A 24,633-nucleotide genomic window follows, 5' to 3' on the forward strand; every position below is an offset into this window, starting at 1 on the left:
CATTTTTTAACAGCCCATTTTAAAATACGATTAAAAAAAATTAAAAACATAAAAAGTGTTATGAAAGACCAAACAGGTGAAATGTAACAAGAAAATGTTGCATTATTTACTCTAATAATACAAAGCTGCCATGCAGGCTGTTTCTTTCTTTAAAAAATAATGAATCAAAATCAATGTCATTATGAATTATTGACCTATCCAAGGCTCCAATTACGTCACATTAAATATTGCACTTTGAGATATTTTTTGGGGGAAATTGTTGCATATTTTGTGTTTGCCATATAAAAAATTGAGCTGTTTTTTTTTTTTTTTTTAAAGAAGGGCCTAAAACGAACAAACAAAAAACATAAACAACAATAAAACTAATAATTGACAGATAGATCTGAAGTTGATCTCGAGATTATTGTGTTAAAAGTAAACAGTAAAAAAATGTACAATTTATTTTTTAACACTTTAATGAGTAGGACCCTTTTGGTTCCCCAATAATTTTTGTGTGATTTGTTTTTAAGTGTCATCACTCAAAAAATAATAATGAATTAAAATCAATGGTGTTATGAGTTATTGACCTTTTTAAGGCTCCAATTATTATATAATCTCAAATATTCCACTTAAAAATTTTATTGGGTGAAAATATTGTATATTTTGTGTTTTTTCCATAAAAACAGGGTTTTCTTTGACAAAAAGAGCATACGACTTAAATCTTTAAAAACGTTATATTGACAGATAGACCTAATGTTGATCTAGGGATTTAAAACTTGAATAATAATACAAATAATAATACTGAATAATGACACATTTTTAATATTTTTTTTACCAAAACCCTTTGGGGTCTCCGGGATCAAGCCTGAGTGGAGGCCTAAATGTATATTTTTTATACATGTATTGTATTGGTTTTTAAAATAAAAAAATATCAAAACGGCCCCCGCTTGCTTTGATTTTTCAGTGTGCGGCCCTCAGTGGAAAAAGTTTGGACACCCCTGCCATAAGCCATAACCACAATAAACTCTCATAGGCACTGATTTTATAGTTTAGCACTTCTCTGTGTGCAATTTTTACTTTCCATCCACAGTCTGAATGCTTCTGTATATATGTATATAGTGTAATATTTAAACAACACATTCAGAACATTCGTTCTCAGGACTGGACTGTGCACCTTACCTCCTTTTGCACTATGTTTCTTTTTGAAGCTTAGGGAAGGCTATGCAGAACGAAACTAAAACTGAACTGGCTACAAAGTAAACAAAAACAGAATGCTGGACGACAGCAAAGACTTACTGTGGAGCAAAGACGACGTCCACAATGTACATCCGAACATGACATGACAATCAACGATGTCACCACAACGAAGGACAAAAACAACTGAAATGTTCTTGATTGCTAAAACAAAGTAGATGCGGGAAATATCGCTCAAAGGAAGACACGAAACTGCTACAGGAAAATACCAAAAAAAGAGGTAAAGGCCACCAAAATAGGAGCGCGAGACAAGAACTAAAACACTACACGCAGGAAAACACCAAAAAAGTCAAAATAAGTCAGGGGGTGATGTGACAGGTGGTGACAGTACACCTACTTTGAGACAAGAGCTATAGTGATGCATGCTTGGTTATGCTTTAAAGTCATATCCAACTATTGCGACGACGACTTTTTACTGTCAACTGAGTTTCGTTTTTTAATGATTTCTGCTGGCGGATTTTTTCAACGCAAAAAATGTGCCTTGGCTCAAAAAAGGTTGAAAAACACCGTGCTAACCAACAGTCCACCGTGCAAACGGACAGGTGTTATTTTCCTCTCATGCCATCATTATTCTCTCCCAGCTGTGGAGGGTTACTTTACCAACTTCACGTTGCGACACTAACCCAGTGAGCAGCTCGTGTTTGACCACTTTCAGGCTGCTGACGCTGTCTTTGGCCTCATCCAAAACCTGGAGGGGCTCGTTCCTGCGAGACCTGGTGTCCCAGCAGCGCACCGTCCCGTCTATGGAACCTGTTCAAAATTGGACAACCATAAAGCGAGGCCTTGAACGCAACATTTGAGACTCCCACCTACCAGACAGGATGACCGTTGCCTCCTCGTTGAACTGCACGCAGTTGATTTTCTGCGCCAAAAGACATTTTGAGGCGCGTCAAGTGAAAAGTGAAAAGCCAGACAACGAAGACGGGACGAAAAGAGCGGCGCTCACCCCGGCGTGACCGCGGATCTTCCTGGCCAGCTGTCCGGTGGCCACGTCCCAGAGAATCACCGTCTTGTCCGAGCTGCAGGAGCAAATCTGGCTGTTGTCAAAGGACCTGCGGGGACAGCCATTCAAAAAGACTGTTAGGTTCAAACACTGATGACATCTATTAAACAAGACAAGAAGCAAAGAATTAAAGAGAGACAGAATTCAATTTGGCTCAATTTGAGGAGAAACGTCTGGTCTGTACTTTTGCACAGTGTCTCTGCACGCTCTGGCGAAATATTGTATGCCTCCTCCTTTATTTGGACTTTCTCTGACCACAGCTGCTTCCAAAGGGACTGGGTCGTAAACAGTTCACAGAAAAGGTCGTAAAACAGTTCAAAAAGAGGTCGTCTGGAGGGGAGTCTGGTCCTGCTTCCTCTTCGCTTTTGTAGTTCTTGGGTCAGACAATATACACTGCTCAAAAAAATTAAAGGAACACTTTGAAAACCCAAAAGATTTCAATGGTGAAATTTTTTTTCTTCCGATATCTATACTGATATGGACAGTTTAATGTCTCAGGAACAAAAGGATGCCACATCTTTTGATGGAAATAAAAGTTTTCAGCCTACAGAGGGCTCAGTATATAGACACCCCAAAAATCAAAGTGAAAAAATGATGTGGCAGGCTCGTCCATTTTGCCTAAATTCAATTTCTGCAACTCAAAATGATTTTCAATATCTTGTGTGGCCCCCACGTGCTTGTATGCATGCTTGACAACGTCGCGGCATGCTCCTAATGAGACCACGGATGGTGTCTTGTGGGATGTCCTCCCAGATCTGTCTAAGGGCATCAGTGAGCTCCTGTAAAGTCTGAGGAGCAACCTGGCAGCGTCTGATGGAGCGAAACATTATGTCCCAGAGGTGTTCTATCGGGTTTAGATCAGGTGATCGTGAGAGCCATTCACTTGTGTCAATTCCTTCATCCTCCAGATACTGTCTGCATACTCTTGCCACATGAGGCCGGGCATTGTCGTGGACCAGGAGGAACCCAGGACCTACTGCACCAGCGTAGGGTCTGACCATGGGTGCAAGGATTTCATCCCGATACCTAATGGCAGTCAGACTGCCGTTCTCTAGCCTGTAGAGGTTTGTTCGTCCCTCCATGGAAATGCCTCCCCAGACCATCACTGACCCACCACCGAACGGGTCATGCTGAATGATGTTGCAAGCAGCATAATGCTCTCCTTGGCTTCTCCAGACCCTTTCACGTCTATCACAGGTGCTCAGGGTAAACCTGCTCTCATCTGTGAAAAGCACAGGGCGCCAGTGGCGGACTTGCCAATTCTGGTGTTCTATGGCAAATGCCAATCGAGCTCCACGGTTCTGAGCAGTGAGCACAGGGCACACTACAGGACGTCGTGCCCTGAGGTCACCCTCGTGAAGTCTGTTTCTGACTGTTTGGGCAGAGACATTCACACCAGTAGCCTGCTGGAGGTCCTTCTGTAGGGCTCGGGCAGTGCTCAACCTGTTCCTCCTTGCACAAAGCAGCAGATAACGGTCCTGCTGATGGGATGAGAACCGTCTACGGCCCTGTCCAGCACTCCTAGAGTAACTGCCTGTCTCCTGGAATCTTCTCCATGCTCTGGAGATTGTACTGGGAGACACATCAAATCTTCTTGCAACAGCACGCATGGATGTGCCATCCTGGAGGAGTAGGACAATCTGCGCAACTTCAGGAGGGTTAAGAAATGGCCTCATGCTCCCAGTGGTGATAATGACTCTAACTCAGGGGTCACCAACCTTTTTGAAACCAGGAGCTACTTCTTGGGTAGTGATTAATGGGAAGGGCTACCAGTTTGATACACACCTAAATAAATTGCCAGAAATAGCCAATTTGCTCAATTTACCTTTAACTCTATGTTATTATTAATAATTAATGATATTTACACTTAATTCAACGGTTTAAAAGAGGAGAAAACACGAAAAAAAATGACAATTAAATTTTCAAACATAATCTATCTTCAGTTTCGACTTTAAAATTCAAAATTCAACCGAAAAAAAGAAGAGGAAAAACTAGCTATTTCGAATCTTTTTGAAAAAATTAAAAAAAATAATTTATGGAACATCATTCGTTATTTTTCCTGATTAAGATTAATTTTAGAATTTGGATGACATGTTTTAAATAGGTTAAAATCCAATCTGCACTTTGTTAGAATATATAACAAATTGGACCAAGCTATATTTCTAACAAAGACAAATCATTATTTCTTCTAGATTTTCCAGAACAAAAATTTTAAAAGAAATTCAAAAGACTTTGAAATAAGATTTAAATTTGATTCTACAGATTTTCTAGATTTGCCAGAATAATTTTTTTGAATTTTAAACATGATAAGTTTGAAGAAATATTTCACAAATATTCTTCGTCGAAAAAACAGAAGCTAAAATGAAGAATTAAATCAAAATTTATTTATTATTCTTTGCAATAAAAAAAATACATTTACTTGAACATTGATTTAAATTGTCAGGAAAGAAGAGGAAGGAATTTAAAAGATAAAAAGGTATATATGTTAAAAAATCCTAAAATCATTTTTAAGGTTGTATTTTTTCTCTAAAATTGTCTTTCTTAAAGTTATAAGAAGCAAAGTAAAAAAAATAATGCATTTATTTAAACAAGTGAAGACCAAGTCTTTAAAATATTTTCTTGGATTTTCAAATTCTATTTGAGTTTTGTCTCTCTTAGAATTAAAAATGTCGGGCAAAGCGAGACCAGCTTGCTAGTAAATAAATACAATTTAAAAAATAGAGGCAGCTCACTGGTAAGTGCTGCTATTTGAGCTATTTTTAGAACAGGCCAGCGGGCTACTCATCTGGTCCTTACGGGCTACCTGGTGCCCGCGGGCACCGCGTTGGTGACCCCTGCTCTAACTAAAGCCAACACTTGTGGAAAAACAGTTAAAAAAGATCAAGAGGGAGGAACTTGAAATGGCCTCCACCTGCAAAACCAGTCCTGTTTTGGGGGCCATCTCGTTGTTGCCCCTCTAGTGCACCTGTTGTTAATTCCATCAACACCAATGCAGCTGAAACTGATTAACAACCCCCTCTGCCACGTACCTGACAAAAACCTTATCAGAAAAGTGCAATTGAATTCATGCCGTACCCTGATAAAAAAACTGTTCCTTTAATTTTTTTGAGCAGTGTATTTCTGTTTGATTACAATACATGAAAGAAACAGGAACACCTTCATGTTGCTTCCCCCCTACACAGTGGAGTTTTACGAGCCTTCTTCTTGGTAGGTTTCAAAGACAGCTTTTGCTTCTCACCGGGCACTTAATGTAACACAGTTTTTGTGATAACTTAGAAACAATTATTCTAACAAAGACAGTTGAAATAAACGTTACTGTTAGCATTTTTGAAGTACAGTACAAGCCAAAAGTTTGGACACGCCTTCTCATTCAATGCGTTTTCTTTATTTTCAGGACTATTTACATTGTAGATTGTCACATCAAAACTATGAATGAACACGTGCAGTTATGTACTTAACAAAAAAAGGTGTAATAACTGCCTTGGTCTTCACTTCACAGGTGTGCTTGAAGCTCATGGAGAGAATGCCAAGAGTGTGCAAAGCAGTAATCAGACATGTTTTCAGTTATTTCACCTTTTTTTGTTAAGTACATAACTCCACATGTGTTTGTTCATAGTTTTGATGTGACAATCTACAATGTAAATAGTCATGAAAAAAAAATGCATTGAATGAGGAGAAGGTGTGTCCAAACTTTTGGCCTGTATTGTATACGTGTCTTTTTAAAAAAAATCTCTATCAGCATTTGTTTTTAACAACTACAACAGAACTACATCAGCAGATACAATATATATACACACATATCATACCAGTATTCAAGGGGCTGTTTGCAACTTCCTCACAGTTACATTTATTTAAAGCAAAAAATATACCAAGAAACTACTGCCTGTTGGCAGTTTTAAGGCCCATGTCCAATAAGTAATTGGGCGGTGTTTTCACATAATATACAAATAGTCAACGACCTGATAGCTGCCATTTTGCGGCCAACGAAAGCAACTCAAGTCAGTGGCCATTAATTGTACAACAATTTGATTTTGTGCACAGTATTCATTTATATGACCCAATCCAAACAACCTTCCCTGGTCATGGTGCACGGAAAAAAAACATTCAACCAGCACAAAAAAAATCAACAAACATGGTCACACATGACACAACCTGCTCTTTGAACTTTGTCAGTGGCCATTAATTGTACATCAATTTGACTTTGTGGACATCATTCACTTATATGACCCAATCCAAACAACCTCCCCTAGTCATGGTGCAGGGAAAAAAAACATTCAGCATTCAGGAAAAGCCTTATCCCTGCAGCTATAGCCGCCCTTAACAGCAGGCCCGGCCGACCTGTCTGACAAGCCTGTAAATGTGTGTTGGTCATGTATGATGTCTTTTTGTTATTTTTGTTTCGTGATGTGTAATGTCTATTGTTCAAATGTACGGCAGTGAAAATTAATTTCCCCAACGGGAACCAATAAACCTAAATCTAAAATCAAAAAATTTACTTATATGACCCAATCCAAACAAAACTTCCCTAGTCTGTGGGCTCTGTACCGAGGATGACGTTGTGGCTTGTACAGCCCTTTGAGACACTTGTGATTTAGGGCTATATAAATAAATATTGATTGATTGATTGATAGTCACGGTGCAGGGGGAAAAAAAACATTCAACCAGCACAAAAAAAATCAACAAACATGGTCACACATGACACAACCTGCTCTTTGAACTTTGTCAGTGGCCGTTAATTGTACATCAATTTGACTTTGTGCACAGCATTCACTTATATGACCCAATCCAAACAACCTTCCCTAGTCATGGTGCAGGAGAAAAAAAACATTCAACCAGCACAAAGAAATCAACAAACATGGTCACACATGACACAACCTGCTCTTTGAACTTTGTCAGTGGCCGTTAATTGTACATTAATTTGACTTTGTGCACAGCATTCACTTATATGACCCAATCCAAACAACCTTCCCTGGTCATGGTGCAGGAAAAAAAAAACATTCAACCAGCACAACAAAAATCAACAAACATGGTCACACATGACACAACCTGCTCTTTGAACGTTGTCAGTGGCCATCAATTGTACATCAATTTGACTTTGTGCACAGCATTCACTTATATGACCCAATCCAAACAACCTTCCCTAGTCATGGTGCAGAAAAAAAACACCATTCAACCAGCACAAAAAAAATCAACAAACATGGTCACACATGACACAACCTGCTCTTTGAACTTTGTGGATATTATAAAAAAAAACATCCACTCAGCATGAAAAAAAAAAAAAAAATCTAAACGTCACCCATTTTAATCCATTACAAGGAATGATGGGAAAAAGGCAAAACACTCTCCATACTCATCCATGTTTGGCACATTTTGAATGCTTGATATTTCTGATTGGTTAAAAAACTTTAAGGAGGTCGTCACGGAAGTAAACAAGGTAGAGGTCGAATTTTCACATACTCCTAATGACCAATAATAATAATAATTAATTATATTTGGAGTCATGTTGTTGTTATGATAGACTATAAATTCAATGACAGCTAACGCTAGCTATCCAAATGTCTATTACTAGCTAACAACACCCAAAGCTAATGCATGTATGGAGTTACGTCTTAATTACGATTTTGCAAATATTTGTTTACATACTTCAAGTTCTTCCAATTGGTGTCTGTAACACGGCAGTAAAACGGCTGATCAAACAAAACAGAAGTCATCGTCGTGGACCCACTAGCTGCAGAAGCTAGCTCTCCAATCAGCTAAACAGATTCAATAACTCCACGGTGACATTTTGTTGAATTTACTGAGGAATTTGTGAAACTGAAACAATACAAAAAGAATGCTATTGTAAGATAATAATACTAACACAGACACTCGTAAACGTGTTAGCATATTAGCTCATGCTAACAACACTGGCTTGATTACAATACGATAGCACGTACAAATATGCATGAAAACACTTCTACAGACGTCACACGGTTTAGTAAGTATGAATAGTTTTAGTTATATGGTAAAATGTTTGGAGTGATAAAAAACCCTTTCGAGCAGGAATGCTGTAGACGGTTTTACTTCCGCTTTAAAGCAGAAACTGGATCTACATTTTCAACCAGCAGCACCTGCAGTGAGCGATTTTGTCCAAAAGATGGCGCCGTAGCACAAACAATAACACAACTTTTCAGTGGCGTATATGTCAACTATTTGTTCAATAAAAAAAACAGCCATAAATTAGCCGCACCGTTTTATAAGCTGCAGGGTTCAAAGCGTAGGAAAAAGGTAAACGGCATTTGTATGGGCCCTGAAAAAAACATATGGGTCGATCTTTAGCAAACAACCACATGTCAAAAGTCCCTGACGTGTCTTATTGTACAATTCAGAATTAATTTATGATTCGGTGCATCCAACACAGCAGCTCACCCGTCGGCGTCCAGGACTTCGTAGCCGTGGCCGCTGTAGGTCTTCAGCAGTGTCCCTCGGCTACCGCTCCACAGTTTGAGAGATTTGTCAGCGCCGCAGGACAGCATGTACTGTCCGTCAGCTAATACGGTCGAGAAGAACAAAGAAAGGTCGTACGATTAATAACACTAATAACGATAAAAAAGGCTTCTTGTCGTTTCTTCGTCACCATTGAAGCGCACGGCTCTGACGGGTCCTTGTTTACAGTCGATGGTCCGCAGGAGATGCCGAGGTAGCTGAGGAACCTGAGGTTTGGGAAGAGGGAACGACATCCTGCTTGTAACCTCACAACCTGGGGGGGCGAGGGGAGGTAAACAAATAGTTTCAGCATGACACTTCATAAAAACAGTTTATTTCCCCCCCGGCCATTATTCTAATTAATGCCTTGAAATAACTCTGAACTACTGTCACTGGGAATGTGCTAACTCATGTTCACGTGGTCATCTTTTCTGCTCTTTGCACCACTGCCCTCTTATTTACAAAACCCAAAACCAGTGAAGTTGGCACATTGTGTAAATCAGGGATGTCAAACTCGTTTTCATTGAGGGCCACATCGCAGTTATGGCTGCCATCAGAGGGCCGCTTGTAACAGCGAATAATGTATGAATATGCTTCTGGATTTCATTATTAATTTTACAAATTGTTTTAAGTAGACTGTCGATTTTACAGTAAAAACTTTATATTTACAAAATTTTACTGTAAAATATAGTGTTTTTTTAAATTTATTTTTATTTACAACATTTTACAGTAAATGGAAAAACAGTAAGTTTGTTTTTTTTGTTGAGGGGGGGGGGGGGTTACGGAAAAAGCTGGCAGCTTAGTTGCCCACATTTTTGTGTTAAATTTACATTAGTTTTTAGAACATTATATTGTTAATGGAAAAAAAGTACAAGTTCTTTTTTCTACCGTAAAAAACAAACGTACCGTCTTTCCAGTTACAGTAATACACCGTTAAAAACAACAACCGTAGATTTTACAGTCAAAAACTGGCGGTTCAAGCAACAGAATTTTACTGCAAAAAACTGGTAGTTTTTTTTTTTTAAATTTACAGTAATATGCTGTAAAGAACACCGTAAAATGTATTGTCATTTTTATTCATTTGCTGGGTAATTTGCTGTAAAATCATAAGTCAAGCAGATATTTAAGTATTTATTTTTATTTAGACCAAAAATGTTTGGAAAGTATGCTAATATACTGTAATATTTGTTGCGATATTGGATACTATTAAAGTTTTAAAGGTATGCAATTTCAAGGAGTATATATATTTTTTCTGTCAAATTGAAAAATATTAATTACATTTAGTGAGAAAATATTAAGTACTTTATTCACACATATAATTTCCAGGTGTTTGCGGGCCAGATCAAATGATGTCGCGGGCCAGATCTGGCCCCCGGGCTTTGAGTTTGACACCTGTGGTGTAAATGGTAAATAAAAACAGAATACAATGATTTGCAAATCCTTTTCAACCTATATTCAATTGAATAGACTGCAAAGACAAGATACTTAACGTTTGAACTTGTAAGTTTTTTTTTGTTTTTTTTGCAAATATTAGCTCATTTGGAATTTGATGCCTGCAACATGTTTCAAAAAAGCCGGCACAAGTGGCAAAAAAGACTGAGAAAGTTGAGGAATGCTCATCATACACTTATTCGAAACATCCCACAGGTGAACAGGCTAATTGGGAACAGGTGGGTGCCATGATTGGGTATAAAAGCAGCTTCCGTGACATGCTCAGTCAGTCACAAACATTTGTTCACCACTTTGTGAACAAATGCGTGAGCAAATTGTCCCACCAGTTTAAGAACAACATTTCTCAACCAGCTATTGCAAGGAATTTAGGGATTTTACCATCTACGGTCCGTAATATTGTAAAAAGGTTCAGAAAATCTGGAGAAATCACCGCACGTAAGCGATGATATTACGGTCCTTCGATCCCTTACATCAGTGTGTAAAGGATATCACCACATGGGCACAGTTACACTTCAGAAAACCACTGTCAGTAACTACAGTTGGTCGCTACATCTGTAGGTGCGAGTTAAAACTACTATGCAAAGCGAAAGCCATTTATCAACAACACCCGGAAACGCAGCCGGCTTCGCTGGGCCCGAGCTCATCTAAGATGGACTGATGCAAAGTGGGAAAGTGTTATGTGGTCTGACGAGTCCACATTTCAAATTGTTTTTTATTAGTCTCCCACATATTAGTTATTTAAGTACTTGTTTATATTTTAGATAGTTTTTATTGTTGACATTGAACAAAGAGAGCACTGATCTACCAAGTTAAATTCCTAGTGTGATCAACATTCGTTGCCAACACAGTTTATGTTGATTGTAATATAAACACTGGCTTAAAGGACAAAATGAAGTCATAATTTTAAAAGACAAGCTGGTTAATTCTACACAAATACATTTGAGGTACTTACTCAAAATTGAAAACGAGGACTTCTGCGAGTATTTAATGTAAAATCGAGTATGCTAAGCATGTTTTATACATGTATATATTGACTACGTATGCATCCTAACAATTATTAGATTAATACGTTAAATAGTTAAAAACAACAACTATTTCAGTGTTCGTTCTCGCAATCCCGTCCGAAAGATCACTTCCGTAGTCTGAGAGGAAATACGTCACGTCGTATCCGGCATCGTTATCTCCACGCTGTAAAAATTTCAAAATAAAACCTCCCAGCGCATGTCCTCCTTTAGATGCTGGTTCGGTGAGTGGCGTATGCTATTGTTTTGAAGCGTTAGCGGAAACGGCTCTCTGCGCCGAGTGCACGGTCAAAAAGGCGAGCTGCCTGAAACAATCGCCTGAGTTTTTAATTTAAAAAGTCTACAATTATTATGTCTTCTAATAGCATGGCGGATCCCAGGAGGCCAAACAGGATATTGCGGTAAGTGTTTTACAGGCCAGTGCTAGGCTTGTTCGGCTAACCTTAGCTAATCGTCACAGGGTCCTTAAGCGATTAGCCGATGAAACATAAAGTGACACTCTTAAAGTAACACCACTTGTAAACATGGCACATCGAAGTCATTACATAGATCATTATTGGCAATGTGTGTGGTTGCAGGTACAAGCCCCCCAGCACGGAGACCAACCCGACCCTGGAGGACCCCACCCCGGACTACATGAACCTGCTGGGCATGATCTTCAGCATGTGTGGGCTGATGCTCAAGGTACGTCATCACGTCAAAACATGGCACCTTCACCCAACTCCAACACGAAAAACCAAAACATGACAATTGCTAAAAGCGAGCATTTGATTCCGTGTTTTGCCGCAGCTCAAATGGTGCGCCTGGATCGCCGTCTACTGCTCCTTCATCAGCTTTGCCAACTCCAGAAGCTCGGAAGACACCAAACAGATGATGAGCAGCTTCATGTGAGTGTGACACACACACACACGCGGAAAAACACTGGCACACGCGGAGAAGCCCCTTTTGGTGCCCTCACAAATGGTCAGAAATCACAAACATTTAACAGGCATATTTGTCACATTATTAAACATTATAAAAGTAAAAACCCACTTACATTAACATTGGCAAAAGGAAGCGCCAACCAACGCTCTTCTCCCCTGCTGTGAAATAAGTCTGCTTTGGCATCTTTTTCCCGGAATCAGAATCAGAATAGTTTTTATTGCCATAAACGGGTTCACAAACCAAGAATTTTTCTTGGCGCAATCGTGCAACATAAAACACATATAACTCAGAATAGGTCATAAAATGAGCTGTTACTGAGCTAGTTTCAATGTTTCAATCCATCAATGTTTATTTATATAGCCCTAAATCACAAGTGTCTCAAAGGGCTGCACAATCTTTTCGAGGATTTTCGAAATAAACGGAAGATGGGACACCGGCCGGTAGTTTACCATGAGGTCAGGATCGAGGTTGGGTCTTTTGAGCAGAGGATGGATAACTGCTTTTTTGAATGCTAGGTGAACAGTGTCAGAGGAAAGTGATATGTTTATAATATTTAGCACTGATGGACCTAATAATACAAAAAGCTCCTTGATAAGTTTCCCAGGAAGTGGGTCACGTAAACATATTGTTTGTTTTATCCCATTTACACGCCGCAACAATTCCTCTAATGTTATTTCATCAAAAAGAGAGAGACTATTTTGGAGGGCAGTGTCCGTCGTATATACAGTCGTATCTGTGTTAATAGAACCCAGTTGTAGCTGGGATGCGTTGTCTTTAATCTCCTTTCTAATGAGTTCAATTTTCTTATTAAAGAAATTCATAAAGTCATCTGCCGAGTGGGTGGAGCTACTGGGAGGAGTCCCTTGTTGGGTTAGCGATGCTACTGTACTAAACAGAAATTTAGGATCGTTTTTGTTGAGGCGGATGAGATTTGAGTAATATTTAGCTTTAGCTAAGGTAAGCATGCGTTTATAAGTTATTAAACTATCACTCCATGCTTGATGGAAAACCTCAAATTTAGTCGCGCGCCATTATTTGTGATCCAGCTTTCTCCATGATAATTTATGAGCTGTAGTTTCTTCTGTAAACCATGGGGTACGCCTTTTAGGGGCCCTTTTTAGCTTTAGCGGTGCTATACTATCAATGGTTTCACGCAGGACGTCGTTAAAGTTGTTAGTGAGGTTATCAATAGAGCCCACATAATTTGGGAATGGTGCCATTACCGAAGGCAGTAGGCCAGCAAGAGTCATCGTTGTGGCAGCATTGATGTTGCGGCTGCTATAGCAGTTATTATTATTATAATTATTAGCTTGTTGACAATGAGTCAGAACTTCGAATTTTATAAGGTAATGATCGGATATTACTTTAGTATACGGGAGTATCATAACTTTGGAGGTGGTGACACCCCTGACAAGCACTAGATCTATCGTATTACCGTTTCAAGTTTTATTCGTCACATGCAGAGTACACCACAGTGAAATGCTTTTTTTCCATGCTCTTCAGATATTGCGTACAGTGGGATTCAAACACTAGTTACGGAATCTAATACACTAAATACAAAAAAAATACAAACATTTGAATAGCTCTGATGTAAATTAATTACGAGACAATGAGTTGCACAATAAGTCACAGTAGTTATGGTAGATGTATCAGTACAAGTAGAAGTACAGTAGTCAAATACAGTACCAGTGCAAGATCAAATAGTATAACAGTATAGGAAGCAACAATATTAAGGTGTCTACAGTGCTTTGGCAGTTGAGTAGTGACAGTAGTATGAACAAAGGTAATGGAACAGCTATCAGATCTTGTTATTGTTCATGTGCCTGATGACAGAAAATTCCGGTTTCATCACGATTAAAACTTGCCGCAGTACGGAGCCTGCTTTGTCGATTCTTCCGTACTCATGAGCACCATTTAAAGGAGCCATATGTAATAAGTAACATCATTAAATGGCCCTGATATGTCAAAAGGCATTAATAGATCATGTTCTTTTCGAACACCTCTAGAACTGATAATGGTAGTTCAGCCGGGATATGATCATTTAGAAAATTAGATTTACAGCCCTGAAATGTTGTTATTGTTTTCATTTCGATGACCAGCCCTCTACCGTTTGACCAGCTAGAAAGTCAAATCCAGGTTGCCAGTTATGCACCGCCATCTTCGTCTAGCTACTGCCACTGGTAAAGTGACTAAACATGTCAGACCTTAGTAAATCTAAAAGGCGTCGGTACGATTCTCAACTTATTCATGACAAAGCCTGGAACAAAACGAGGATTTGTATCGGGGATGCCTTTAAAAGATGGAGACGATAGAAGGCGGAGATTATTTTTTCATCTGACGCCAAACTTGCTAATTTCCTCCTTGAGAGGTAAGTCAGGCATTTACATTTTGTTATTACTTGTGTTAAATGGAAATTGACATTTGGTATGTAAACTATATTGTCCAATACAGTCTATGACCTTGTCTAACAAAGCTAGTATGTTCGTGCAACGAATGCTTAGTGTGATGGTGTTAGCTCCCAGTGTAATGCTTATATGTTAGGTCAGGAAAAAACACAAGAGGCTATATATCATCCCTACAAGCCTGTTTCGCAGGTTTCCTGATTTTACAGGCTTGTAGGGATGATATAGCCTCTTGTGATTTTTCCTGACCTAACGTATATTCCGCTCTACCCCGGTATTGAGCACTGTATAACGGATAGACCCCAGAAACCTTATATATATATATATATATATATATATATATATATATATATATATATATATATATATATATATATATATATATATATATATATATATATATATATATATATATATATATATATATATATAATTTGACCACAAATCTGCATATATGAGCAGCCCAGAATACTCATTTCTAGGGATGTCCGATAATGGCTTTTTTCCGATATGCCGATATTGTCCAACTCTTTAATTACCGATACCGATATCAACCGATACCGATATCAACCGATATATACAGTCGTGGAATTAACACATTATTATGCCTAATTTGGACAACCAGGTATGGTGAAGATAAGGTACTTTTTAAAAAAATGAATCAAATAAAATAAGATAAATAAATTAAAAACATTTTCTTGAATAAAAAAGAAAGTAAAACAATATAAAAACAGTTACATAAAAACTAGTAATTAATGAAAATGTGTAAAATTAACTGTTAAAGGTTAGTACTATTAGTGGAGCAGCAGCACGCACAATCATGTGTGCTTACGGACTGTATCCCTTGCAGACTGTATTGATATATATTGATATATAATGTAGGAACCAGAATATTAACAACAGAAAGAAACAACCCTTTTGTGTGAATGAGTGTGAATGAGTGTAAATGGGGGAGGGAGGTTTTTTGGGTTGGTGCACTAATTGTAAGTGTATCTTGTGTTTTTTATGTGGATTTAATTTAAAAAAAACAAAAAAAACAAAAAACAAACGATACTGATAATAAAAAAACCGATACCGATAATTTCCGATATTACATTTTAACGCATTTATCGGCCGATAATATCGGCAGACCGATATTATCGGACATCTCTACTCATTTCAAACAAAACTGAGGTAGAACAACAGCACCCCCTGTTGCTTTAGCGAGCGCACGACAGCCCGTAGTAGCACTTTCACGTTACCTCAGACATTTTTTTTATTGTTGTTGTCCAAGACAACTCGCAAACAAAACCAAACCGGGAGGGAAAAGCACCATGACACGGCTGACACCTCAGTGAGTTCAAGTATATTTTCACGTTGCGTCCGCAGGCTGTCCATCTCGGCCGTGGTCATGTCCTACCTCCAGAACCCGCAGCCCATGTCGCCGCCGTGGTGACCCCGGCAGCAGTCTTAAGCCACGATGATGTCGCCATAATAATCTTTTTTTTTTTTTTTTTTTTTGTAAACGTTTGCCAGTCTTTTATTGGGGAACACATGCTGATGTTTTACAAGATGATGCAAATAAAGTTGTTATACAAAGAATTGTGTGTTTGGTATTTTTCTTCACTTTTGACTTGATTTGAGCTTTAAAAGCTCGACACCAACTTCACATTCAGGAAGCGCTTGGTTCACTTTTTTTGCATGTTGAAGAGAGGAAACTGTACTGTATTGACTACGAATTTAGAATTTAAAACACTTTTTTTGTAAGGCATGCATGTTATCCTGTTAGCCAAACTGTTTAGCTTTCAAAGTGACGTCCAACTTTGAATGTTAAAGGCCTACTGAAATGAATTTTTAAAATTTAAACGGGGATAGCAGATCCATTCTATGTGTCATACTTGATCATTTCGCGATATTGCCATATTTTTGCTGAAAGGATTTAGTAGAGAACATCAACGATAAAGTTCGCAACTTTTGGTCGCTGATAAAAAAAGCCTTGCCTGTACCGGAAGTAGCGTGACGTCGCAGGTTGAAAGGCTCCTCACATTTCCCCATTGTTTACACCAGCAGCTAGAGCGATTCGGACCGAGAAAGCGAGCCAGGATGAAAGATTTGTGGATGAGGAACGTGAGAGTGAAGGACTAGAGTGCAGTGCAGGACGTATCTTTTTTTGCTCTGACCGTAACTTAGGTACAAGCTGGCTCATTGGATTCCACACTTTCTCCTTTTTCTATTGTGGATCACGGATTTGTATTTTAAACCACCTCGGATACTATATCCTCTTGAAAATGAGAGTCGAGAACGCGAAATGGACATTGACAGGGACTTTTATCTCCACGACAATACATCGGCGAAGCTCTTTAGCTACGGAGCTAACGTGATAGCACATCGGGCTTAAATGCAGATAGAAACAAAAGAAATAAACCTCTGACTGGAAGGATAGACAGAAAATCAACAATACTATTAAACCATGGACCTGTAAATCCACGGTTAATGCTTTCCAGGCTGGCGAAGGTTAACAATGCTGTTGCTAACGACGCCATTGAAGCTAACTTAGCAACGGGAGCTCACAGAGCTATGCTAAAAACATTAGCTATCCACCTACGCCAGCCAGCCCTCATCTGCTCATCAACACCCGTGCTCACCTGCGTTCCAGCGATCGACAGAGCGACGATCATAGATGCGGTCGGCGGCCCGGAGACGGAGGAAGTCAAGGTGAGGTCGGCGGCTGGCGCGTCTGCTATCCATCTCAAAGTCCTCCTGGTTGTGTTGCTGTAGTCCGCCGCTAATACACCGATCCCACCTACAACTTTCTTCTTTGCAGTCTTCATTGTTCATTAAACAAATTGCAAAAGATTCACCAACACAGATGTCCAGAATACTGTGGAACTTTGAGATGAAAACAGAGCTTTTTGTATTGGATTCAATGGGGTCCGAATACTTCCGTTTCAACGATTGACGTCCCGCGCATACGTCATCATACATAGACGTTTTCAACCGGAAGTTTAGCGGGAAATTTAAAATTGCACTTTATAAGTTAACCCGGCCGTATTGGCATGTGTTGCAATGTTAAGATTTCATCATTAATATATAAACTATCAGACTGCGTGGTCGGTAGTAGTGGCTTTCAGTAGGCCTTTAAAGGGAGCAATTCAGCAATTTTCAGACTAAAAACATAATTTTTTTACGACCGCAAATATATTTTTTTGATAATATGGAATATTCTACTTGTAGTCAAGGTTATATTTAGGCGAAAAAAATGGTAACTGAAAGTGAGAATGGTGGGATGATACAGTCGTGGAATTAACACATTATTATGCCTAATTTTGTTGTGATGCCCCGCTGGATGCATTATGTAACAAGGTTTTCCAAAATAAATCAACTCAAGTTATGGAAAAAAATGTCAACATGGCACTGCCATATTTATTATTGAAGTCACAAAGTGCATTATTTTTTAAACCGATACCGAAAATCTCCGATATTACATTTTAAAGCATTTATCGGCCGATAATATCGGCAGTCCGATATTATCGGACATATCTATTTATGGGGTTAAAAAATATCAAGTTTTATTATCCTAATCAAGACGAAAATGGTGGAAGGGTTGAAATTAGTTGAAAAATGTGGGAGTAGCACTGTATTTTTCGGACTATAAGGCGCATTTAAAATCCTTTCATTTTCTCAAAACTCGACAGTGCGCCTTATAATCCGGTGCGCCTAATGTACGGAATAATTCTGGTTGTGCTTACCGACCTCCAAAGCTATTTTATTTTGTACATGGTGTAATAAGTGTGACCAGTAGATGGCAGTCACACATAATTGATACGTGTGGACTGCAAGATGAGGCCAGTAAACAACTTCAAAACTGTATATGTTCCATTGAGAATATAGAACATTACACACAGCGCTCAAAAATCTGTCAAAATGTTTTAGTACGACTTTTTTGCGTCTGACCAGTCTTCCTCTCAGGGAATTAAAGTCACTGGTCAATCCCAAGTTCTTTCAGATGACATATGCAGAGTAAGAAGGACCATCAAGACCGAATAGGAATATTATTAAGTTTTACCAAAGCTTTAGGAGACCAGTCCTTACAAATGCGCTAATACCAGCATCCAGAAGTGGTCTGAAAATCAAAACGGGAAGAGACAACTTATTGAATACGAAAACAGCCCCCACCCTGCCCAGAAAGGAATACAGCCTCATTGTTCTAATACTGATAAGGTAAAAAAGGGAGTATGCTATACTCCCACATTCCAACCCCTTCAAGGTAAAGCACAGAGTTTACTTGCGGACATAAGATACAAGCAAAAAGAGTACACATGGGAAAATATTAGCTGCTTTAAACATGACTATGAATAAAGAAAGAACTCTTAAATATACTGTATATGCATTCTCCACATAAACTATGAAGCCATACCGCTTGATGGATTGTTGGAGCATTACGGCTACCGTAGGTAGACAAATTGTGCTTCAACACACAAATATTACTATGGTGTGTGTGTATAAGGGCTGCAAAATTGCACCCATTAGCAGACATATTATCTGGCTTTTTGTCTTGCAATATTATACAAAAGCAACTTTTCTTACCTTCTGGTACCTGCTGATGTGTATTTGGGATCTGCCTAAGCAGGGAAGCCCAGACTTTCCTCTCCCCAGCCACTTCGTCCAGCTCCTCCCGGGGGATCCCAAGGCGTTCCCAGGCCAGCCGGGAGACATAGTCTTCCCAACGTGTCCTGGGTTCCCCCCGTGGCCTCCTACCGGCCAGACGTGCCCGAAACACCTTCTTAGGGAGGCGTTCGGGTGGCATCCTGACCAGATGCCCGAACCACCTCATCTGGCTCCTCTCGATGTGGAGGAGCAGCAGCTTTACTTTGAGCTCCTCCCGGATGACAGAGCTTCTCACCCTATCTCTAAGGGAGAGACCCGCCACCCGGCGGAGGAAACTAATTTTAGCCGCTTGTACCCGTGATCTTGTCCTTTCGGTCATAACCCAAAGCTCATGACCATAGGTGAGGATGGGAACGTAGATCGACCAGTAAATTGAGAGGTTTGCCTTCCGGCTCAGCTCCTTCTTCACCACAACGGATCGATACAGCGTCCGCATTATTGAAGACGCTGCACCGATCCGCCTGTCGATCTCACGATCCACTCTTCCCTCACTCGTGAACAAGACTCCGAGGTACTTGACTCCACATGGGGCAGGGTCTCCTCCCACCCGGAGATGGCACTCCACCCTTTCCCGGGCGAGAACCATGGACTCGGACTTGGAGGTGCTGATTCTCATCCCAGTCGCTTCACACTCGGCTGCGAACCGATCCAGTGAGAACTGAAGATCCTGGCCAGATGAAGCCATCAGGACCACATCATCTACAAAAAGCAGAGACCTAATCCTGCAGCCACCAAACCGGATCCCCTCTATGCCCTGACTGCGCCTAGAAATTCTGTCCATAAAAGTTATGAACAGAATCGGTGACAAAGGGCAGCCTTGGCGGAGTCCAACCCTCACTGGAAACGTGTCCGACTTACTAAGCTCTGACACTGATCGTACAGGGAGCGGACCGCCACAATCAGACAGTCCGATACCCCATACTCTCTGAGCACTCCCCACAGGACTTCCCGAGGGACACGGTCGAATGTCTTCTCCAAGTCCACAAAGCCCATGTAGACTGGTTGGGCAAACTCCCATGCACCCTCAAGGACCCTGCCGAGAGTATAGAGCTGGTCCACAGTTCCACGACCAGGACGAAAACCACACTGTTCCTCCTGAATCCGAGGTTCGACTAGTGGGCTTACATCATTCAAATTTGACTGTCCTAATGAAGACAAATGTTTTAATGGTTGAATGGTTGAAAATAGTTGAAAAATGTGGGAGGAGTAGTCGAAAGGAAAAAAAGGGCAAAAAAACATGAAAATGATGGTTTATTGTAAAACCGGAAATATTGGGGAACGTTTTGATGGTTGAATGGGATCAATTGGATGAACGGTTTGGGAGTTAGAGGCCGGGGAAAAAATGCTACGGAAGAATAATAATAAATTGAGGAATTTTGGTGTGGGATAATTGAAGCATTCACACAATAATAGATCTTCATTGCTAGAATCAATTCGTTCAAGGGCGCTGTCTATGTCGGCGCCCAGACGGGGTCAAAAAATGCCGACCTTCCGCACCCTCCGCTCGTGCGAGAACATCAGCAGTGTTGTCAGAAAGATGCTGAGTCGGGCCGTCGCCGTGTCACATGTTGTGCTCCTGAAACGTGCACGCCGGAGGCCGAGAGACGGACAAAGTGCAGACGCACACTTTTCAACGTCAACTAATGACTGCATTAAGTCCACCCAGATCCTTTTCTTCTAAGGATGTCCGAAGAAAGAGAGGTGACTAGAATTTAAGAGGGATAATTTATTCTGTAAAAAGAGTAAGTACGAACAATATAATGATAGAGGACGGAGTTTAAGTTCTCTAAAATGGTCGCCGTCCTCATCAGCTTTTGTCCTCCTTTACGGGGATCAAAACTGAAAGTTAACTTGGTAGTGTGCCCTCAAGTGACACAGATCGGATTTTTTTTGGCCAGTCCAAAGTGCTTCAAATCTGGTCTTTTTGGCATCAGATGCAGGCCACATCAGGAGGTAGTCCTGAATCTGACCTTTTCAAATGTGACTGCAGTCTAAACGCAATGCGTCCCGAAGGTGACTTTTTCGTCGGCTTTGAACGAGTTACGTCATTCGTGTGCACCCGAAAAGACGCGGAAGTGGATATTTCATCACAACATCCGGCAAAGTCTATTTAAGACGACCACATTTTTGGTGCATCTGTTGGCAATAGTGCGCCAATATTAGTGTAATATGTGTAATATATACATATATATATATTTTATACTTTCATTTCAAAGAAATAGCGATTGTTGAAATACCGGAATAGACGCTTTGGCGCATTTGCTTACATTTGAGTTGTAAAGCTCCCGTAGATCCACGCTGATTGTATATGTATATATACATATACATATATATATATATATATATATATATATATATATATATATATATATATATATATATATATATATATATATATATATATATATATATATATATATATTTGTGTATGTATGTATGTATATATGTGTATTTATGTATACATACACACACGTATACACATTCATGTATATAAACATACAGTATTCGTAATGTATATACATGTGTATATATGTACCGTACTGTATATACTGTACATGTGTGTATGTATAAATGAACACATATACTGTATGTATGTATATATATATATATATATATATATATATATATATATATATATATATATATATATATATATATATATATATATATATATATATATTTTTTTTTTATATGAATATATATATATGTATATATATGTATATATGTTGGGTCTTGGGCACAGTTGGGTGTTCCAACAGGACAATGACCCCAAACACACGTCAAAAGTGGTAAAGGAATGGCTAAATCAGGCTACAATTAAAGGCCTACTGAAAGCCACTACTACCGACCACGCAGTCTGATAGTTTATATACCAATGATGAAATCTTAACATTGCAACACATGCCAATACAGCCGGGTTAACTTATAAAGTGCAATTTTAAATTTCCCGCTAAACTTCCGGTTGAAAACGTCTATGTATGATGACGTATGCGTGTGACGTCAATGGTTGAAACGGAAGTATTCGGACACCATTGAATCCAATACAAAAAGCTCGGTTTTCATCGCAAAATTCCACAGTATTCTGGACATCTGTGTTGGTGAATCTTTTGCAATTTGTTTAATGAACAATGAAGACTGCAAAGAAGAAAGCTGTAGGTGGGATCGGTGTATTAGCGGCTGGCTGCAGCAACACAACCAGGAGGACTTTGACTTGCATAGCAGACGCGCTATCCGACGCTAGCCGCCGACCGCATCTCTGATTGGGTGAAGTCCTTAAGTCGCTCCGTCGATCGCTGGAACGCAGGTGAGCACGGGTGTTGATGAGCAGATGAGGGCTGGCTGGCGTAGGTGGATAGCTAATGTTTTTAGCATAGCTCTGTGAGGTCCCGTTGGTAAGTTAGCTTCAATGGCGTCGTTAGCAACAGCATTGTTAAGCTTCGCCAGGCTGGAAAGCATTAACCGTGTAGTTACATGTCCATGATTTAATAGTATTGTTGATTTTCTGTCTATCATTCCAGTCAGGGGTTTATTTCTTTTGTTTCTATCTGCAGTTAAGCCCGATGCTATCACGTTAGCTCCATAGCTAAAGTGCTTCGCCGATGTATGTCGTGGAGATAAAAGTCACTGTGAATGTCCATCTCGCGTTCTCGACTCGCATTTTCAAGAGGATATAGTATCCGAGGTGGTTTAAAATACAAATCCGTGATCCACAATAGAAAAAGTAGAGAGTGTGGAATCCAATGAGCCAGCTTGTACCTAAGTTACGGTCAGAGCGAAAAAATATGCGTCCTGCACTGCACTCTAGTCCTTCACTCTCACGTTCCTCATCCAAGAATCTTTCATCCTCGCTCAAATGAATGGGGTAATCGTCGCTTTCTCGGTCCAAATCGCTCTCGCTGCTGGTGTAAACAATGGGGAAATGTGAGGAGCCTTTCAACCTGCGACGTCACGCTACTTCCGGTACAGGCAAGGCTTTTTTTTTATCAGCGACCAAAAGTTGCAAACTTTATTGTTGATGTTCTCTACTAAATCCTTTTAGCAAAAATATGGCTATATCGCGAAATGATCAAGTATGACACATAGAATGGATCTGCTATCCCCGTTTAAATAAAAAAAAATTCATTTCAGTAGGCCTTTAAGGTTTTAGAATGGCCTTCCCAAAGTCCTGACTTAAACGTGTGGACAATGCTGAAGAAACAAGTCCATGTCAGAAAAACAACACATTTAGCTGAACTGCACCAATTTTGTCAAGAGGAGTGGTCAATAAGGCGCTACCAAAAGCGCCTTATTGCAGTGAAACTTGCCAAGAGACATGTAAGCAATTATAAACATTGCTGTATGTATACTTTTGACCCAGCAGATTTGCTCACATTTTCAGTAGACCCATAATAAATTCATAAAAGAACCAAACTTCATGAAAGTTTTTTGTGACCAACAAGTATGTGCTCCAATCACTCTATCACAAAAAATAAGAGTTGTAGAAATGATTGGAAACTCAAGACAGCCATGACATGATGTTCTTTACAAGTGTATGTAAACTTTTGACCATGTCTGTATATACCAGGGGTCGGCAACCCAAAATGTTGAAAGAGCCATATTGGACCAAAAAAAACAAAAACAAATCTGTCAGGAGCCGCAAAAAATTAAAAGCCATATTACATGTGTCATGAGATATACATTTAATTAAGAGGACTTAAAGGAAACTAAATGAGCTCAAATATAGCTACAAATGAGGCATAATGATGCAATATGTACATATAGCTAGCCTAAATAGCATGTTAGCATCGATTAGCTTGCAGTCATGCAGTGACCAAATATGTCTGATTAGCACTTCACACAAGTCAATAACATCAACAAAACTCACCTTTGTGCACTCAAGTACAACGTTAAAAGTGTGGTGGACAAAATGAGACAGAAAAAGAAGTGGCATAAAACACGTCCTAGAAAGTCGGAGAAAGTTATGCATGTAAACAGACTATACGGTGAGTTCAAGGACCGCCAAAATAAGTAGGACAAAACGACGCTCGCCAAATACTTGAATCAGTGAAGCATATTTAATATAAACAGTGTGATTTATAACAATTACGGAGGTTTGTGTCATGTTTGTCCTCCTACAGAACCATACTAAAACAAAAAAATTGATTTTTTTTTTCCCCTCATCTTTTTCCATTCTTCATACATTTTTGAAAAATCTCCAGAGAGCCACTAGGGCGGCGCTAAAGAGCCGCATGCGGCTCTAGAGCCGCGGGTTGCCGACCCCCGGTATATACACATATGTATATACATATATGTATATACATATATGTATATATGCATGCATGTGTATATGTATGTGTGTATATACATAAATACACTATATATACATATACACATACATATACATACTGTACATATTATATGCAGTTTATACTGTATAGATATATACAAACTGCTAAAACAAAATAAAGGGAAGACTAAAATGACACATCCTTATTCAATACTTTAC

At 39.4% G+C, this 24,633-nt stretch overlaps 2 protein-coding genes across 3 annotated transcripts in view; one reads left to right on the forward strand and one right to left on the reverse strand.

The window, feature by feature from the left end:
- The window catches only part of wdr83 (WD repeat domain containing 83), a 54,165-nt gene that overhangs the window by 7,595 nt on the left and 21,937 nt on the right, over positions 1–24,633 (reverse strand). Inside the window, exons 1-6 of one of the 2 annotated variants that reach the window (XM_062026429.1) lie at positions 11,106–11,323; positions 8,853–8,975; positions 8,645–8,765; positions 2,180–2,285; positions 2,047–2,095; positions 1,857–1,983 (exon numbers count right to left, since the gene is read on the reverse strand). In XM_062026429.1, coding sequence (XP_061882413.1) covers positions 1,857–1,983; positions 2,047–2,095; positions 2,180–2,285; positions 8,645–8,765; positions 8,853–8,955 — 506 coding nt within the window. In that variant the 5' untranslated portion in view covers positions 8,956–8,975; positions 11,106–11,323. Of the gene's footprint in view, positions 1–1,856; positions 1,984–2,046; positions 2,096–2,179; positions 2,286–8,644; positions 8,766–8,852; positions 8,976–11,105; positions 11,324–24,633 lie in introns of those variants that run through there. The other variant, XM_062026430.1, reaches the window with a different exon arrangement.
- Positions 11,383–16,080, forward strand: wdr83os (WD repeat domain 83 opposite strand). The gene is made up of 4 exons (XM_062026431.1): positions 11,383–11,576; positions 11,754–11,859; positions 11,965–12,062; positions 15,870–16,080. The coding sequence occupies exons 1-4, from the start codon at positions 11,527–11,529 to the stop codon at positions 15,934–15,936; spliced, it is 321 nt and encodes a 106-aa protein (XP_061882415.1). The 5' UTR covers positions 11,383–11,526; the 3' UTR covers positions 15,937–16,080.

The sequence above is a fragment of the Entelurus aequoreus genome, linkage group LG18, assembly GCF_033978785.1.
Source record: "Entelurus aequoreus isolate RoL-2023_Sb linkage group LG18, RoL_Eaeq_v1.1, whole genome shotgun sequence".
Lineage (NCBI taxonomy): Eukaryota > Metazoa > Chordata > Actinopteri > Syngnathiformes > Syngnathidae > Entelurus > Entelurus aequoreus.

Coding starts and splice junctions, on each gene's coding strand:
- wdr83os (XM_062026431.1), top strand. CDS start 11,527: ATGTCTTCTAATAGCATGGCGGATCCCAGGAGGCCAAACAGGATATTG. Junction 11,577..11,753: donor AGGCCAAACAGGATATTGCG/GTAAGTGTTTTA, acceptor GTGTGGTTGCAG/GTACAAGCCCCCCAGCACGG. Junction 12,063..15,869: donor CAGATGATGAGCAGCTTCAT/GTGAGTGTGACA, acceptor TTGCGTCCGCAG/GCTGTCCATCTCGGCCGTGG.